The sequence below is a fragment of the Eimeria necatrix genome, genomic scaffold (genome assembly GCF_000499385.1).
Source record: "Eimeria necatrix Houghton genomic scaffold, Enh_scaff348, whole genome shotgun sequence".
NCBI lineage: Eukaryota > Apicomplexa > Conoidasida > Eucoccidiorida > Eimeriidae > Eimeria > Eimeria necatrix.
Window position 1 is genome coordinate 1 of NW_013653994.1, and position 17,500 is coordinate 17,500.

The window sequence follows — 17,500 nt, forward strand, 5'->3', positions numbered from 1 at the left end:
ACCCCCCTCCCCCCTCCCCCCAAACCCTAAACCCTAAACCCTAAACCCTAAACCCTAACCTTGATCACGACGAGTCTGGCCGGCAAGTTGAGCCCCCAGGCCAAAGTTGCTGTTGCCACAAGAACCAAAACGCAGCCCAAAGAAAAGAGCTGCGCAGACACCTCGCGGTCGGAGGGGCTGAGGCCCGCGTGGTGTATAGACACCCCGTGCAGCAGCACGGAACGCAGTGTGGGGTCCTGACGCAGCCACACCCCACACCCTCGCCCAAACCCTAAACCCTAAACCCTAAACCCTAAACCCTAAACCCTAAACCCTGGCCCCGAGAGCCCACGCCGCAGCCCTCGGCTCCGAGCCTGAAACCCTCGAAGCCCAAGGCCTGAAGCCTCAACCCCAAGCCCACAAACCCTAAACCCTAAACCCTAAACCCTAAACCCTAAACCCTAAACCCTGGGACAGAAGCAACTGGCAACACAGCAGCAAGCCTAGGCCCGCGAGCGTTAGGCGCGCAGGCGCTCGCTGCGGGCGAGGGGGTGGGGCCGCTGGGCCGCGGAGCGTTTAGGGTTTAGGGTTTAGGGTTTAGGGTTTGTGACCTTGACTTTCTTGAGGGCGTTGGCGTAGGCAGTTTGCTGCTGCTGCGTCTTCAAACAAAGAAAAGAAATGCCGCTGTCACTCATGTGCTGCAGCGCGATGAGCTCTCGAGCTGTTAGTCGAGTTTGTCTTCGCGAGGCCACGAAGACCAGCACGGGCCGCAGCCGCGTTGCTGCTGCTGCTGCTGCTGCTGCTGTTGCTGCTGCTGCTGTTGCTGCTGCTGCTGCGGGGTCCGCTGCTGCCGAAGCAGCAGCAGCGGCGCCGCCCAACGCCCCTGCAGCGCCTCCTGCTGCAGCTGCTGCAGCAGGTGCAGACACCGTGCTGTACACTCCCTGATACTCCCCAGGCACGAAACTGCTGCTGCTGCTGCTGCTGCTGCTGCTGCTGCTGCAGGACTCCACTGCATGCGTCAAGATTGCGTCAAACGTGGGCTTATTCATTGCAGCCATGCGCGGGCAGAACGCCTTCTGTGCAAACCCTGAAGCGCAAACCTTAAACCCTAAACCCTAAACCCTAAACCCTAAACCCCCACCTCGCGCCCACTCACTAAGAAGCTGGCTAAAGTGTATCTACCTAGCACCCTTTGCAGCTAGCTAGCTAGCTAACCGCCTGGCTAGCTAGATGGCGATCTGGATAGCTACCTGGCTAGCTAGCTGTCTGGCCAGTTGGCTAGCTAGCTATCTGGCTATCTGGCTAGCTAGCTACCTGGCTACCTAGCTAGCTCTCTGGCTACCTAGCTAGCTATCTCGTCAGCCCTCTCGCTATCTCGCTACTTCGCCATATCGCCAGCTAGCTAGCCGCACAGCTAGCTGGCTAGCTGGCTAGCTGGATGGCTAGCTGGCTAGCTAGCTAGCTGGTTAGCTAGCTAGCTAGCTAGCCAGCTGACCGGCGACGACACGGCTAGCTGCTTAGCTAGCTGGCCGGCTAGCTAGCTGACTAGCTGCGTGGCTGGCTGGCGAGCTAGCTAGCTGTGTGGCTAGCTGGCTAGCTAGCTAGCTAGCTGACCAGCGATGTGGACTGCGCAGGGCACGGGGCGGACTGCGGGGCGGAAGCTGAAAAGCCCCACGCGGCCAATGCCCAGCCAAGCCCCAATTTCGGCCGCGTTGGCCAGCGCGGTGGAAAGCCCCACAAAACGCATGCAAACTCCAGAAGTGCTGCTGACGAAACGCATGCGACTCACTATTGCTTCCAGCACGGGACCTGCAGCAGCAGCAGCAGCAGCAGCAGCAGCAGCAGCAGCAGCAGCAGGTGAGCAGCAGCAGCAGGCGAGCAGCATCAGCAGGTGAGCAGCAGCAGCAGGCGAGCAGCAGGTGAGCAGCAGCTGAGCAGCAGCAGCAGATGAGCAGCAGCAGCAGTTCAGCAGCAGCAGCTGAGCAGCAACAGCAGCAGCAGCAGCAGCAGCAGCAGCAGCAGCAGCAGCAGCAGCAGCAGCAGCAAAGGAGCCGCGCCTCTCTCCTGGCCGAGGAGGTGGATCTCGTCGATGATGAGAAGTGCCACTTGAGAGATGAAGGGGCGGGTCCTCCACTGTCTAGACAGTCCGTCCCACTTTTCGGGGGTGCAGACGAGCAGGTCTGCTGCAGCAGGATTGACATCTGCTGCTGCTGCTGCTGCTGCTGCTGCTGCTGCTGGCGGCTCGTCGGAGTCGCCGGTCAGCTGCAGCACCCGCAGCCCCAGCTGCCGGCCCAGCCGCTGCTCCCAGTCCTTAACTCTTTCTGCTGCCAGGGCCTTGAGGGGGGCGATGTAGACGACTTTGTTGCGCAGCCGCTGCTGCTGCTGCTGCTGCTGCTGCTGCTGCTGCTGCTGCTGCTTGATGCAGCGCAGGATGGCGAGCTCAGCCACTATGGTCTTGCCGCTGCCCGTGGGGGCCCCCAGCAGCACGTTGTAGTCCGTGTGGTAACAAACGTGGAAGAGTTGAGATTGAATTGGATTAAAAAAAGAAAATGGAAAGAGAGCTTCGAAGCGGGGTTGCTGCAGCGCAGCGACGGGCACGGGGTGTACGTCCAGCAGCGGCGTTGCTGCTGCTGCTGCTGCAGCAGGCGAAAACAGCTGCGAAGCAGCAAAAGGCACATGCGTCCCCACGCCCACCCAGCGGTCACTCAAGACAGCAGCAACGAAGTGGGTTTGGCCCAGGGGGTCCTGCAGCGGCAGCGCGAAGGACACCTTTTGCTGCTGCAGCACGTGCTGCTGCTGCAGCAGCACGGTGTCTTGGTGCAGCAGCAGCCCGCTGCGCGCCTCCGACAGCCACAAGTGAAACAGCTCGCCGCCGCCGTGGATTGCTGCAGTCCACTGGAAGCCAGCAGCAAACTGCAGCAGCAAAGTGACGCGAATGATGCTGCTGCCGAGAGCAGCAACAGACACAGCAGCAGCAACAAACGGCACCCGCCGCAGCGCCCAGTAGGCGTCTTGGCCGTCCGCTTTGCTGCTGCAGATGGCCCCCAGTTCAGCAGCAGTTAAGGCCAGCAGCCTTTCTTGCGAAAAGCGGAGTTTTTCTATTTTGTCGACGGCCTGGGTCCTGAGTTCGAACTTCCTGCTGCTCCTGCTGCTGCTGCTGCTGCTGCTGCTGCTGCCGTGCTGCTGCAGCTGCTGCTGCGCGCGCCGCCGCTGCTGCGGGTCCCGCGAGAAGCAGTCCAGCGCGCAGAAGTGCCGCAGCACGCAAGAGTCTGGCCAGAAGCCTCTTTCGAAGGCTTTGCACCACTGCAGCAGCAGCTCCGCGTCTTCGCTGCTGCTGCTGCTGCTGCTGCTGCTCTCCGCCAAAGCTGCTGCCAGCAGCGCCCGCGCCAGCCGCCCGCAGTTCATAAACACATAGTGAGCATCAGCAGCAAGAGAGGAGCAGCAAAGGGGGGCCCCCGACAGCAGCACCTGCAGCAGCGTGAAGACTTTGGCTTCCGTGCTGTCGGGGTCCCCCTTCCAGGGAATGCGGCAGCAGCCCCGCCCCTTCCTGCTGCTGCTGCTGCTGCTGCTGCTGCTGCAGCGCAGCAGGTCCAGCTCCTCCTGCTCCTCGCGGCGCACCCGCAGCCCCTCGAAGTCCTTCGCCTCCGCCAAAGTCCGCAGCACTGCAGCAGCAGTCAGGGGCCCCTCCGAGAGCCGCAGCGCGAACTTTTCTGCTGTTTCGAAATCCAAATAAAACTTTGCTGCCATTCTTCCCAAGTCCGTCGAGTCCAGTCGCCCGGCTCTCCGGTGAAAACGGACCAGCCTGCATCTGTTCAGAGTCTTTGCTGCTGCTTCCACCAGGGCCAGCCGCAGCCGCAGCAAAGAGGGGTCTTCGGGGGCCCCCGGGGGCCCCCGGGGGCCCCCCGGGGCCCCGGGGGCCCCCCCGGGGGCCCCCCCGGGGGCCCCCCAGGGGGCCCCCCAGGCCGGGGGGCCCCCGTAAAGCTCCGGGTGGGCCTGCATGCGGACGAAGAGGAAAGTGTAGCGCAGCCAGTCTGCTGCGTCTTGCAAAGAAGCAACAGTGCCGAGAGCCACTTCAGCGTTTAAGGCATTAGGCAGCTGCTGCAGCAGCTGCGAGTCCACGGGAAGTGCAGCAGCAGCAAGACGGACATATTTGGTGAGTTTGCTGTACTCCGTGAGCAGCACAGCTTCGCCCATGGAGTCGAACTGGGGCCTCCCGGCTCTGCCGAAAATTTGAGCCACGTCGAGGGGCCCCAAGTCTGCTGCTGCTGCTGCTGCTGCTGCTGCGCCTCCCGCTGCTGCTGCTGCTGCTGCTGCGGGCACCTGCGTGCCGCGGATCACCACGCAGCGCGCAGGCAAGTTCACCCCCCAAGCCAAAGTCGAAGTGCAGCACAAAACTTTAAAAACTTTGGAAATAAAAAGTTGTTCAGAAAGTTTTCGATCTGTCTTCAGCATTCCTGCATGATGGACTCCAAACCCTTTTGCTGCTAGGGTTTTGAGTTCTTGGTAGCGGGAGCGCTGCAGCAGCTGCTGCAGCAGCTGCTGCTGCTGCGGCGTGGGGTGCGCTGCAGCAGCAGCAAACAGCTGCTGCTGCCCCGCAGCAGCAGCAAGTGCAGCAAACGCTTCTGCTGCTGCCACAGTCCCCTGCCGCGAATGCACAAACACCATCGCCTGGTGCCCCCGCTGCACTGCTGACAGCACTGCAGCAAATGCTGCAGCATCAAAAGCTTGCTGCTGCTGCTGCTTGCTGCGCCCCACATCTTTGAGGCCGATGAAGGTTTGCTGCAGCGGCACTGGCCGCGTCTCCGGCCCGAAGTAAAAGGCGTGTTCCGGGGAAACCAGCAAAAAACGAGCCACCTCCTCCCTGCACAAACCCTAAACCCTAAACCCTAAACCCTAAACCCTAAACCCTAAACCCTAAACGCTGGTCCCGAAACCGTGGGCATTAAATCTGAACGCTGAACTCCAAATTCTAAACGCTAAACCCCAGACTTTGGACCCTGGACCCTACACCCTTAGCCCTAAACCCTAAACCCCAAACCCCAAACCCTAAACCCTAAACCCTAAACCCTAAACCCTAAGCCGCAGGTCTCAGAATATCGCTGGGCTCAAATCCCGATCGGCCAGCCCCAAACGCTCGCTGCGAAGCCGAGCCCCCAGCGCCCAGCCCCAAACCCTAAACCCTAAACCCTAAACCCTAAACCCTAAACCCTAGTTACCAGTTGGGGAGAGTGGCGGAAATGCCGACGAGGCGGACTCTGCGTTGAGTCCTTTCGGAGTGTCTCAACAGCCGAGCGACGAGCGCCTCAATGACCGGCCCTCGAGGTTCATTTAAAAGATGAACTTCATCAATAACGACGCACTTGATCGCGTCCAACAAGCTGCTGCTGCTGCTGCTGCTGCTGCTGCTGCTGCTGCTGCTGCTGCTGCTGCTGCTGCTGCTGCAGGGGTCTGGCTCCGCCCAGGCACTCATGTTGCGCGTGAGAATGTCCAGTTTCTCGGGAACTGCAACAAACAAATGAGTTTCTTCTATTTCTTTTTTCGACAAACAAACATCTCCAGAAGCTTCTGCAACAGCAACTCCCAGCGGCCCCAGCGCTGCCCGCAGCTTCCCCGTCACTTCTGCTGCTAAGGACTTCAGCGGCGCGATGTACACTGCCTTGAAGTGCTTCGCAGCAGGACACGCGAACTCCCCGCTGCTGCTGCTGCTGCTGCTGCTGCTGCTGCTGCTGCTGCTGCGGCTGCTGCTGCTGCTGCTGCTGCGGCTGCTGCTGCTGGCTGGGGCGAGGTGGCGGTGTTCGTGGAGCTGCTGCAGCAGCGCGAGCAAAGCGATGTTGGTTTTGCCGCTGCCTGTGGGGGCGCAAACCAAAAAAGAAAAAGGAGACAAAAAAGCAGCAGCAAACACTGCGCTCTGCCGCGCGTTCAGTGTACGTACACCCCGGAACGCCACCTGCGCCCACGACGGCAACGCAGCTATCGGCACCAGCTGCGACTCGTCCACCTGCAGCAGCAGCAGCAGCAGCAGCAGCAGCAGCAGCAGTTGTAGAGGCGCTTGCAGCAATAGCAGTAGTGGCAGCTGCAGCAGCAGCGGCAGTGGTAGTGTAGTAGTGGTGGCAGCAGCAGCAGTAGTAGCAGCAGTGCAGCAGCAGTTGCAGGAGCGGTAGTAACAGCAGCAGCAGTGGTGGTAGTAGTAGCAGCAGCAGCAAAAAGATCCCCAGCAGCCCCAGCAGCAGCAGCAACATCCCCAGCAGCCCCAGCAAGATCCCCAGCAGCAGCAGCAGCAAGATCCCCAGCAGCAGGAGCAGCAGCAGCAAGATCCCCAGCAGCCCCAGCAGCAGCAGCAGCAAGATCCCCAGCAGCAGCAGCAGCAGCAAGATCCCCAGCAGCCCCAGCAGCAGCAGCAGCAAGATCCCCAGCAGCAGCAGCAGCAGCAGCAGCAAGATCCCCAGCAGCAGCAGCAGCAGCAGCAGCAGACGGACGCGGCGTTACTGGCTTGGGCACCTTGAAGTACCCTGCGTCAGCAAGGGCCCTTAAGAGGCCCCGGGGGGCCCCCGGCTCTCCCCCGCCTTTTCGGTTTTTGCCGGAAACAAACTTCACCTGCAGCAGCAGCAGCAGCAGCAGCAGCAGCAGCAGCAGCAACGTAGTAGAATGTATTGGTCTCTCGAGGCGCTGCTTAGACATGCCTGCAGCTCCAAGTCGCGAGAGAGCAGCGGCAGTTGCTGCTGCAGCAGCAGCAGCAGCAGCAGCAGGACGCACGGAGGCTCCAATGAGTGTGGGCCCTGTTCTTTGCTGCTTCTGCTGCTGCTGCTGCTGCTGCTGCTGCTCTGTAGACATCTGCAGCCTTGCTGCAGCGTCAATTAGTGCTGCTCCTCTTGCTGCTATCCTGTGGGCATCAGCAACACGAGTAGGCCCCAGCAGCTGCAGCAGACTCTCAGTTGCTGCTGCTGTTGCTGCTTCTGCTGCTGCATCAGGGTCTGCTGCTGCTGCTGCTGCTGCGTTGGCTGCGTCCTCGTGAGCAGCAGCAAGAGCCCCCAGAACTGCTGCCAGCAGCTCTGAGCGCAGCAGCGCAGCAAATCCAAAAGAGAAAAATAAAAATAAAACAAATTAAAATAAAGAAAAAGAAAAAGAAGAATTAAAAAGATATAAAAGCAGCAAACAGCAGCAGCAGGGCCCCCCACAATCTCCCAGCAAAGGCGGTGCAGCCACGGGAGGCCCTCTCTCTCTTCTTGCTGCTGCTGCAGCTGCTGCTGCAGCAGGCTGCCCAGGCCCGGCAAGGTGACCCTGGGGACAGCAGCAGCAGCAGCAGCAGCAGCAGCAGCAGCAGGACGTTCTGCTGCTGTTGCGCGAGGCTTCCCCTCCTTTGCCGGGGGCAGCACGCGGGTAACTGCAGCGGAGCTGTCGGCAGCTGCAGCACACAGCAGCAGCAGCAGCAGCAGCAGCAGCAGCAGCAAAGATCTCTTGCTGCTGTCCCCTGCTGCTCTCGTTTTCGCTCTTGTCTTTCTTTTAAAAGACAAAAGACTCACCTGCTGCAGGTTGGCTGCTGCCCTGCTGCAGCAGCTGCTGCAGGGTCTGCTGCAGCTCTGCTGCTGCACTCCCGCCAGCTTCCGGGGGGCCCCCAGGGGCCCCCAAGTCCAAGGGGGCCCCCAGCAGCAGGGCCTCCAGGGGGGCCCCCCTGGAAGTGACCCCGTGGGCCCTAAAGTACTCAGCAGCAGTTTGCTGCGAGAGGAAGACGGGGGGCCCCCTGGGTCCTGGGGGGCCCCCCGAGGGGTGGGTGTGCTGCTGCTGCTGCTGCTGCTGCTGCTGCTGCTGCTGCTGCTGCTGCTCGTGCCGCTGGTTCTGCTCGCGCTGCTTCTGCTGCTGCTGCTGCAGCTGCTGCTGCTGCTGCTGCTGCTGCTGCAGCACCGCTGCAGGGAACAGCTGCTTGTCTGCTGCTGCCAGCCGCCGGGCGCAGCAAATCAGCCGCGTGGCTTCTATGGGCCCCAGGGCCGGCAGCAGCTCCCCCACGGTCTCCAGCGCTGCTGCTGCTGCTGCTGCTGCTGCTGCTGCTGCTGCTGCTGCTGCTGCGGGGGGCCCCTGCGGGTCTGGCGGACAGGGGGGGGCCCCCCCCTGTGCTGTCAGCAGCTCGTACAGCAGCGCAACAGAGGCCCCCAAGTCATGACCTGCTGGCAGCACTTCAGCAACACTGCAGCAAAACCCTGCAAACAGCTGCAGCAAAACGGGCAGGGGGGCCCCCTGGGGGCCCCCCCCCGGGGCCCCTTCCGGGGGGCCCCCCCGGGGGGCCCCCTGGGGGCCCCCCCCCGGGGCCCCTTCCGGGGGCCCCCCCCGGGGGGCCCCCTGGGGGCCCCTCCCCGGGGGCCCTTCCGGGGGGCCCCCCCGGGGGGCCCCCGGGGGGCCCCCCAGGAGGCCCGGGGGCGCCTGCCAGCCCGGAGGGCTCGGGAGGGTCTGGAGTGCTGCTGCTGCTGCTGCTGCTGCTGCTGGGGCCCCACAGTGAGCAGCTAAGCAGCAGCTGCTGTGGGGGCAGCAAAAGAGTGTAGAGACAGAGGAAATGCCCTCGGAGAGCAGCGAGTCGAGGCCCCGCTGCTGCAGCAGCAGCACGGGGCCCTGCTGCTGCTGCTGCTGCAGCAGCTGCAGCACTGCTGCTGCTGTCGACTCGGAGAAGCGCCAGGGCCCCACAGGAATTTGAGGGCCAGCTGCGGGAGCTGCTGCTGCTGCGCTGCTGCTGCTGCTGCTGCTGCTGCTGCTGCTGCTTGCGTGTGTCGTGCTGCTGGCGCTCGAGCCGCTGAATCTGCTGCTGCTGCTGCCGCTGCTGCTGCTCGGAAAACTGCTGCTGCTGCCGCTGCTGCTGCCGGGGAAATCGCTGTTGCTGCTGCTGCTGCTGCTGCTGCTGCTAAATTCGTCGGGCGCGATTCGCGGTAGGAGTCTGTAGGAGTCTCCGGGGCAGCCTTGCTGCTGCTGCTGCTGCTGCTGCTGCTGCTGTTGCTGCTGCTGCAGCTCGAGAGCAGCAGCAGGCTCTAACGCCTGCAGCAGCCGCCAGCGCAGGCCTCCGCACGGCAGAGGGGGCCCCCCCGAATCCATTGGGCCCTAAACCCTTAGGCCTAAACCCTAAACCCTAAACCCTAAACCCTAAACCCTTCTAAATGAGCACTAATTATTTAAATACGAGTTGCTGCTGCAGCAATTAAGCAACATGTGCACGCAGCTGCTGCTGGGGGCCCCTTAGCCAGCTAGGGGGCCCCTGGGTACTGCTGGGGGCCCCCGGGCGACAGCAAGAGTTTGTGCGACTCCGCAGAAGCAACTAAACCCTAAACCCTAAACCCTAAACCCTAAACCCTAAACCCTAAAACTTAAATTCTAGAGCCTTTTCCTCTATCACATTGTGAAGCTCACAAAGCCTAGACTCTAAACCCTCTAAACCCTAGGTCTTCGCGCCTTACGCACAAACCCTAAACCCTAAACCCTAGTGCCTGGGCCCCAAATCCTAAACCCTAAACCCTAAATTAGCGCTCTATAAACCCCAAACCCTAAACCCTAAATCCCAGACCCGAAGCTCTAAAGTCAAAACTGGGCGACCGACACAGTAAACACGGTACACTTCAGACTCTAAATCCTAAACCCTAAATCCTAAACCCTAAACCCCAAACTCTAAATCCTAAACCCCAAACCCTAAACCCTAAACCCTAAACCCTATCTCCTAACCCGTAACGGCTAGTCGTCTCTCTCCTTTCCATTAGAGCCACCTGGGGGGCCCCAGGGGCCCCCTGGTGTCCCAAAGGGGGGGCCCCCAGTACCCAGAAAGAGGCCCTTAAGCACCACTGGGGGCCCCAAGGGGGCCCCCAGTACCCAGTAAGGGGCCCCATAAGAATCACTAGGGGCCCCTAACAGTTAAAGGGCCCCCAGGGGCCCCCTGGGGCCCCTAAGTAGCGACAGAAACCCAGCGAACTAAAAGCCAGCGGGGGCCCCATAGCAGCAGGGGCCCCCCCTGCTGCAGGGGGCCCCCAGCAGCAGGGGGCCCCCCAGCAGCAGGGGGCCCCCCAGCAGCAGGGGGGCCCCCAGCAGCAGGGAGCTCTTAGCCCCGAAGTGCGCGAAAGTCTGCGAATTTGACTTCATATTAAATAAATAAATAAATAATTTATTTATTTATTTATTTATTATTTATTTATTTATTTATTTATTTATTTATTTATTTTCCTTTTTGGTCTTTTCTCAAACAAAATAAACCCCAAGGGTAGGGGGCCCCCTACCCCCAGTTTCTTTGCATGCTGCAATAAAATGCACAAGGGGCCCCTAAGGGGCCCCTCAGGGGCCCCTCAGGGGCCTTCCAGGGGCCCCTAAGGGGCCCCTCAGGGGCCCCTCAGGGGCCTTCCAGGGGCCCCTCAGGGGCCTTCCAGGGGCCCCTTAGGGGCCCCTCAGGGCCCCTTAGGGGCCTCTCAGGGTCAGGGGCCCCTCAAGGGCCCCTCAGAGGCCCCTAGGCGTGGGGCCCCAGGAGGTTCGGGGGCCCCCTGGGGCCCCTGGGACCCCCAGCTGAGCCACTTAGCTTCAAGGGCCCCTCTGAGGGGTCCCATGGGGGCCCCCATAGGGGGCCCCATAAGGGCCCCCATAGGGGGGCCCCATAGGGGGGCCCCATAGGGGGCCTCATAACCCCTGGAAAAGCCCCCAAAGGGGCTCCCAGATGGCGCCCTGACTCTATAGAGGGGGCCCCTGCGGGGGCCCCTGCGGGAACCTTGTGGGGGCCCCTGTGGGGCCCCTGTGGGGCCCTTTGGGAGCCCCTGGGGGGCCCCTGGGGGGCCCCTGGGGGCCCCCGGGGGCCCTTGTGGGTAGAAGTTTAGAGGAGAATAGTGGGTTTGCGTTTGAGTTTGTGTTTGCTTCTTGCTGCTGGGTTGTGCTGCAGTTGGGGCCCCTGGAGGTAAAAGGAAGAGCCGTCGAGCAGCAGCAGCAAAAAGACTGCAGCAGCTTTGGGCACGCGCCGCAGCACGCCGTCCGCGCACAGCAGCAGCAAACACTGCAGCAGCAGCAGCAGCAGCAGCAGCAGCAGCACGCGCTGCAGCAGCTGGTGCGGGGCGCGGGTCGGCAGCAGCAGCGGCAGCGACACCAGCAGCAACCAGACCAGCAGCAGCAGCAGCAGCAGCAGCAGCAGCAGCAGCAGGCGCGCGCCACTCCGCCTAACCCCAAACCCCAAACCCCAAACCCTAAACCCTAAACCCTAAACCCTAAACCCTAAACCCTAAACCCTCACCTGCTGCGTGTCCAGCACCACTAAGCCCGCGAGATTGCACAGCGAGGGGCAGCGGCTGCGGTGTACAGACACCCAAGCCCCATGAAGGTCCATTTGTGCTGCTGCAGCACATCTGCTGAATGCATGCATTTTGGGGGCCCCCTGGGGGCCCCCCGGGGGCCCCCCCTTTTGCTTCCTCTTGCTGCTGCTGCTGCTGCTGCTGCTGCCAGCTGCTGCTGCTGCTGCTGCTGCTGAGGACTCCACGCCGCAAACGGACAGCGCGTACTGCTGCCACAGCTGAAACAGCGGCAGCAAGTCCTGCAGCCCTAGACAATTTTGCTGCTGCTGCTGCTGCTGCTGCAGCTGCAGCTGCTGCTGCTGCTGCTGCTGCTGCTTGCGGCGGCTTCTGCTGCTGCTGCTGCACCCGAAGTCTGCAGCAACATCGAAAAGGCCAAGGCGTTTGGCCTTCGTGCGGGACAGCTTGAGCTGCTGCTGCCGCTTCTGCTGCTGCTGCTGCTGCTGCTGCTGCTGCTGCCGCTTCTGCTGCTGCTTCCTGCTGTCGTCCAGGCGCAGAGCGCGGGGCCCCAGCTTCTCAGTGACCAGTTCTGCTGCAGACACCCGCAGCGGACATAGCTGCAGCAGCAGCAGCAGCAGCAGCAGCAGAGACAGCAGCAGCACGAAAGGCATAAGGAAGCAGCCAGAGACCAGGCCCAGCATAGTTAGGCAGCAGCAGCAAGCGCTGCCGCAGCAGCAGCAGCAGCAGCAGCAGCAGAAAGCGCAGCAGCAGCGGCAACAGCTAAGGCGAGCCTGCGAGGTGGAGGTGCAGCAGCAAACGCAGCAGCGTGGACAGCAAGGAAAGCAGCAGAGGCAACAGCAGCAACTGCAGCAGCAGCAACTGCAGCAGCAGCAGCAGCAGCAGCAGAAATAGCAGCGTTTCTGTTGAGTATGTCACCTCGAGCAGACTCTGCACGACTTGAAGATCTGTGCGCTGCTGCTGCTGCTGCTGCTGCTGCTGCTGCTGCAGCGGGAACAATTGCCTGTAGAGATGGTGCGTCTCTAAGGACCCCACAGGCAGTGCCAGCTGCTGCTGCTGCTCCTGTGCTTGCTGCTGCTGCTGCTGCTGCTGTTGCTGCTGCTGCTCGTCTGGAGGCGCTTTCCGCTTGGCCGGCAGCAGCGGACCGCTGCTGCTCCGATGCATTTCGGCTGCTTCTAGTGCTGCTGCAGTTGCTGCTGCTGTTGGTGTTGCTGCTCTTGCTGCTGCTGCTGCTGCTGCTGCTGCTAAGACCGGATCTTTGCTGACGGACCCTGAGGGCCCCCAGACGCAAGTCGATTGCACTTGGGGGCCCCAGCAGCAAGACCTGTTTATTTGCTGCTGCTGCTGCTGCTGCTGCTGTTGTCGAAACAGCAGCGGCAATTAGTAAGAGCATAAAACACAAAGATTATAAAAGGAATAAATGAGAAGTTGTGCACTGGGAAGGAAGCGCTGCTGCTGCTGCTGCTGCTGCTGCCAGGGACAGCAGCAGCAGCAGCGGGAGCCGCAAGAGCAGCAGCAGCAGGGGCAGCAGCAACAGTGAGCCAACTTGCCGCGCATTAAATCAGCAGCAGCAGCAACGGCATAGTTGCAGCAGCTAAATTTAGCTCATTTCATTTGGTTCCTTTTTTACTAGCCAGTTGCTGCTGCAGCAGCAAACAAATGTGCGCTGCACATGCAGCTCCCGCAGCAGCAGCAGCAGCAGCAGCAGCAGCAGCAGCGCCAGCAGCAGCGGACCGCGAGGCGTTCCTCAGGACCAGGAGCAGCAAATTCAAAGAAGCAAATTTCTACTAATATTAGAGAATATATAGCAGCTGGAGCAGCAACAGCTGCTGCTAGTAAGGCGCTCCAGATGGCAGCAGCAGCAGCAGCAGCAGCAGCAGCAGCAGCGTCGGCAGCAACTGCAGCGGCAATTCCGCAGCAACGGCAGAAGAACACCTGGCAGCAGACGCAGCAGCAGGCAGCAATTTTATGCAGCTGCAGTTGACACTGAAAGAAGGAGCAGCAGCAGCAGCAGCAGCAGCTGCGGCAGCCTTTGTGTGCAGACCACTGGCTGAGTCCACTGCAGCAGCAGCAGCAGCAGCAGCAGCTGCTGCTCACTAAGCGGGCGCCGCCGCCTTCGAAGCAGCAGCAGCAACGGCTTATCTCCCCCTAGATGTAAGCGCCTCAGCCCCGCGCGCGCAGCAGCAGCAGCAGCGGCAGGAGCAGCAGCACAAGCAGCAGCAGGACTAGCAGCAGCAGCAGCAGCAGCAGCAGCAGCAGCAGCAGCAAGATGAGTGAGGACCTTTACTGGGACGAAGGCAGCAACCGCTACTACAAACTAGACCCTGAAAAAGATGAATTCTATTCAGATGATGAGACAAGAGCTGCTGATGCTGCAGCAGCAGAAGAAGCAAAGCTGCTGGAGGAGCAGCAGCAGCAAGAAGCTGCTGCTGCAGCTGGCGCAGCAGCAGCGGACGACGCGAAGGCCGCTGCGCAGCAGCAGCAGCAGGAAGCTGCTGCTGCTGCAGACACTGCTGCTGCAACAAATGACCTCGCAGCAGAACAACCAGACGCAGCAGCAGCAGCAGCAGCAGCAGCAGCAGTTGATGGACAAGCTAAAGTAGATGAAGCAGCAGAGAAAGCAGCAGCAGCTGCCGCAGCAGAAAAAGCAGCAGCAGCTGCTGCAGCAGAAAAAGCAGCAGCAGCTGCCGCAGCAGAAAAGGCAGCAGCAGCTGCCGCAGCAGAAAAAGCAGCAGCAGCCGCAGCAGAAAATGCTGCAGCAGCAGAAGCTGAAGCAGCAGCAAAAGAAGAAGCAGATGAGAAGGCAGCAGCAGAAAGGGCTGCGGCGGAAGCAGCAGCAGCAGAGCAGTTGTCTGCTCGTGAAGCAGCTGCTGCTGCTGAGGCAGCAGCAGCAGCAGCAGCATCCGAAGACACAGAAGCTCAGCCAGCAGCAGCAGCAGCAGCAGCAGCAGCAGCGAAGGCACCTTCTTTCCGCGTAACCGCAGCAGCAGCAGACTCTGACTCACCAGCAGCAGCACCTGCTGCAGCAGGTAACCCGCCGAAGGGCGCAGCAGCAACAGAAGCAGCAGCAGCACCAGCAGCAGCAGCAGCAGCAGCAGCAGCAGGCAGAAGCTTGCTGGGGGCCCACGATGGCATTGGCAGCAGCCGCTTGCTGGCAGCAGGAGCAGAAGCAGCAAGGGTTGCTCACCTAGAGCTGAATAAAAAGGTTTGAATTTGCTGCTGCTGCTGCTGCTGCTGCTGCTGCTGCTGCTGCTGCTGCTGCTGCTGCTGTTGCTTCTGCTGTTGCTGCTGCGGCTGCTGCTGCTCCTTCTTGATGTGTGCGCCTCCTGAGAGTCTTGCTGCTGCTGCCACTGGGGTGCCACCGCTTGTGCTGCTGTGGCATCGCCGTTGCCGTTGCTGCTGCTGCTGCTACTGCTGCTGCTGCTGCTACTGCTGCTGCTGCTGCTGCTGCTGCTGCTGCAGCTGGAGGAAGCCGAAGCCGAAATTGCGCGACTGAGAGCAGCAGAACTGTCTAGAGACCGAGGCCTAGAGGAGACATCTGAAATGGAGAGTCTTAGAAGAGTGCGCCTTTGCTGCTGCTGCTGCTGCTGCTGCTGCTGCTGCTGCTGCTGCATATGGCTCTGCTGCTGCATGTGGTTCTGCTGCTCCTGCTGCTGCTGCAGACGCCTTCACTGCTGCTGCTACGTAGCGGGTGCTGCTGCTGACGCCGCTGCTGCTGCAGCCTTGCAGTTGCCGCTCCTTCCGCTGCTGCTGCTGCTGCTGCTGCTGCACGTTCTATTCTGTTGGCAGCAGCAGCTGCTGCTGCTGCTGCTGCTGCTGCTTTTGTGTGTGGGATTTAGGAACGAGATGAGCTCGAAGTCCAGCTGCAAAGGCTCAGGGATGAGGCCGCAGAACTAGAGGCAAGAAATCTCTAAACCCTAAACCCTAAACCCTAAACCCTAAACCCTAAACCCTAAACCCTCGCTACTGGACGGGGCGGGCCTTCGCTGCGCAGCTGCAGCGGGGGGATAGGAGCAGCAGTAGCAGCAGCCGCTGCTGCTGCTGCCGTCCAGCTGCTACTGCCGTTGCTGCTACTGCGACTGCTGCTGCTGCTGCTGCTGCTGCTGCTGCTGCTGCTCCAGCTGCAGCTGCTGCAACTACTGCGGCTGCTGCTGCTGCTGCTGCTGCTGCATTTTCGCTTCTGCGGCTACGTTGTTGCTGCTGCTAAGCTGCTGCGGCTACTGCTGAAGCTGGCGCAACTGTAGCTGCTGCTGTGTTGCTGCTGCTGCTGCTGCTGCTGCTGCTGCTGCTGCTGCTGCTGCAGGAGGCAATAGAAGCTGCTGCTGTGGAAAAGGAGTTGGCGCTGGAAAGCCTCGAAAAGGAAAGGGCGAGGGCTGAGGACGTCAAGCTGCAGCTGGAACTACAAGTCAGGGTTTAGGGTTTAGGGTTTAGGGTTTAGGGTTTAGGGTTTAGGGTTTAAGGGGGACTCGCTGGAGCGCAGCGCGCAGGGTTTGGGTGACAGTGCAGCGGGCTGGAGAATTAGGGTTTAGGGTTTAGGGTTTAGGGTTTAGGATTTAGCGTTTAGGGTTTAGGGTTTAGGGTTTAGGGTTTAGGGTTTTGAGGTTTCTTCGTTGTTTACAGCTGACAGACAGAGAGCTTGAGGTGGCGCAGCTGCAGCAGCAGCTAGCGGAGCAGCAGACACGAGAAGCTGCTGCTCTGAAGCAGCAGCAGCAGATCATGCAGCAGCAGCTGCAGCAGCTGAAAAAGACAGAGGCAAAGGAATTCGAAAAAGTAGGCATCATGCTGCTGCTGCTGCTGCTGCTGCTGCTGCTGCTGTTGCTGCTGCTTATGCAGCTGCTCTGCCTTTCGTCCTGCTGTCGCTGCTGCCCCTGCTGCTGCTGCTGCTGCTGCTGCTGCTGGACTCGCCCGTTAGCCGCTCTGCTGCAGCAACTCCAGCAGCGGCAGCGACACTGAGCGAGCAGCAGCTGCAGCAGCAGCTGCAGCAGCAGCAGCAGCAGCAGCTGCAGCAGCAGCTGCAGCAGCAGGAGCAGCGCACATGGTTCGGTTTGTTGCTGCTGCTGCTGCGTGGCTGCAGGGAGCGCAGCAGCTGAAGCAGCTGCTGGTCTCTGCACATGAAGAGAGACACAAAGCAGCAGCAGAAGCAGCAATGCTGCAGCAGCAAGTCGCTGAGCAGCAGCAGCAAATAGAGAGACTCCACGTAGGTCTTTTTTTCCCTTTTGTCTCTGTTTCATTTTTGCTGCTGCAGCATTTTTGCTGCTGCAGCTGCGTTGTCTTGGGACTTTCATTTCATTTTATTTTTCTTTTTTTTTCATTTTATTTTTTGTGTCTTTATATCCTTTATTTTCGTTTGCTGCTGCTGTTCCTGTTGCAGGCAGCAGCAGCAGAGGACCAGAGCTTGCTGCAGGAGTTGGAGGAGCAGCAGCAGCAGCAGCAGCTCCTGCTGCAGCAGCTGCTGCAGCAGCAGCAGCAACAACAGCAGCAGCTGCGTGAGGTCTCTAAGCAACGCTCTATCTACCACTCGGCCTTCCAGCGCATCAGCAAACTTTACAAAGAGCAGCAAGCTACAAGTGTCAGCAGCAAAAAGCAGCAGCAGCAGCAGCAGCAGCAGCAGCAGCGACAGCAGCAGCAGCAACTGCGGCTGCGGCTGTTGCTGCCGATGTTTGGATGTATTTGCTGCTGTCTCTCAAACTGTCTCACTGGCGTTTGCTGCTTTGCAGCTGTCCCTTATTCGTCTTTGCTGCTGCTGCTGCTGCTATTGCTGCTGCTGCTGCTGCTGCATTTGCTGCAGCTAGTGGCACTCCCTCTTTGATTTCCCGCTGCTGCTGTTTGTGTTTGTTGTTTGCTGCTGCAGCGCAGCACAGAAGAGGCGCTGCGGGAGAAGCTGCAGCAGCAGCAGCAGCAGCTGCAGCAGCTGCAGCAGGTAGCAGTGCCCCGCTGGCAGCGTGTCTTCATGCTGCACACAGGAGCAGCAGCAGCAGCAGCAGCAGCAGCAGCAGCAGCAGGAGAGCCATCCTCTGCTGCTGCAGATGCTGCAGCAGACGAGACACACGACGCAACTGTCAAGGAGCAGCAGCTGCTGCGGAACCACGAGCTGCTGCTGCTGCTGCGACAGCAGCTGCTGCTGCGGCAGCAGCAGCAGCAGCGCTGCGAGCTGCTGCAGCTGTGCCTGCCGCAGCAGCTGCTGCAGCAGCTCAGCGCCCGCACGCAGGGCCCTTTGCTGCTGGAGGGGTAAGAAGCAGCAGCAAAATAAATAAACAAATTAAATTTATAATTTGTTT

At 60.6% G+C, this 17,500-nt stretch overlaps 3 protein-coding genes across 3 annotated transcripts in view; 1 reads left to right on the forward strand and 2 right to left on the reverse strand.

Moving 5' to 3' along the window:
- Window positions 1-59: 59 nt before the first annotated feature.
- Window positions 60-9,051, reverse strand: ENH_00045830 (hypothetical protein; the record flags this gene model as incomplete). Its single annotated transcript, XM_013580983.1, has 8 exons — window positions 60-236; window positions 591-1,066; window positions 1,594-1,742; window positions 2,135-4,840; window positions 5,196-5,977; window positions 6,478-6,573; window positions 6,733-7,028; window positions 7,500-9,051. Coding segments are annotated over 8 exons (6,234 nt in total), but the record flags the coding sequence as incomplete, so codon positions are not given.
- A 2,146-nt stretch (window positions 9,052-11,197) lies between these two features.
- ENH_00045840 (hypothetical protein, conserved) lies at window positions 11,198-12,386 on the reverse strand (the record flags this gene model as incomplete). Its single annotated transcript, XM_013580984.1, has 2 exons — window positions 11,198-11,821; window positions 12,141-12,386. 2 exons carry the CDS (start codon window positions 12,384-12,386, stop codon window positions 11,198-11,200), a joined length of 870 nt encoding a protein of 289 aa, XP_013436438.1.
- A 1,105-nt stretch (window positions 12,387-13,491) lies between these two features.
- ENH_00045850 (hypothetical protein, conserved) overlaps window positions 13,492-17,500 on the forward strand; it is a gene marked incomplete at both ends in the record, with an annotated part of 7,859 nt that continues 3,850 nt past the window's right edge. Inside the window, 10 exon segments of the mRNA XM_013580985.1 lie at window positions 13,492-14,072; window positions 14,089-14,197; window positions 14,203-14,427; window positions 14,685-14,783; window positions 15,062-15,121; window positions 15,526-15,627; window positions 15,843-15,992; window positions 16,297-16,419; window positions 16,594-16,791; window positions 17,074-17,450. Of these exon segments, the coding sequence (XP_013436439.1) occupies window positions 13,492-14,072; window positions 14,089-14,197; window positions 14,203-14,427; window positions 14,685-14,783; window positions 15,062-15,121; window positions 15,526-15,627; window positions 15,843-15,992; window positions 16,297-16,419; window positions 16,594-16,791; window positions 17,074-17,450 (2,024 nt within the window).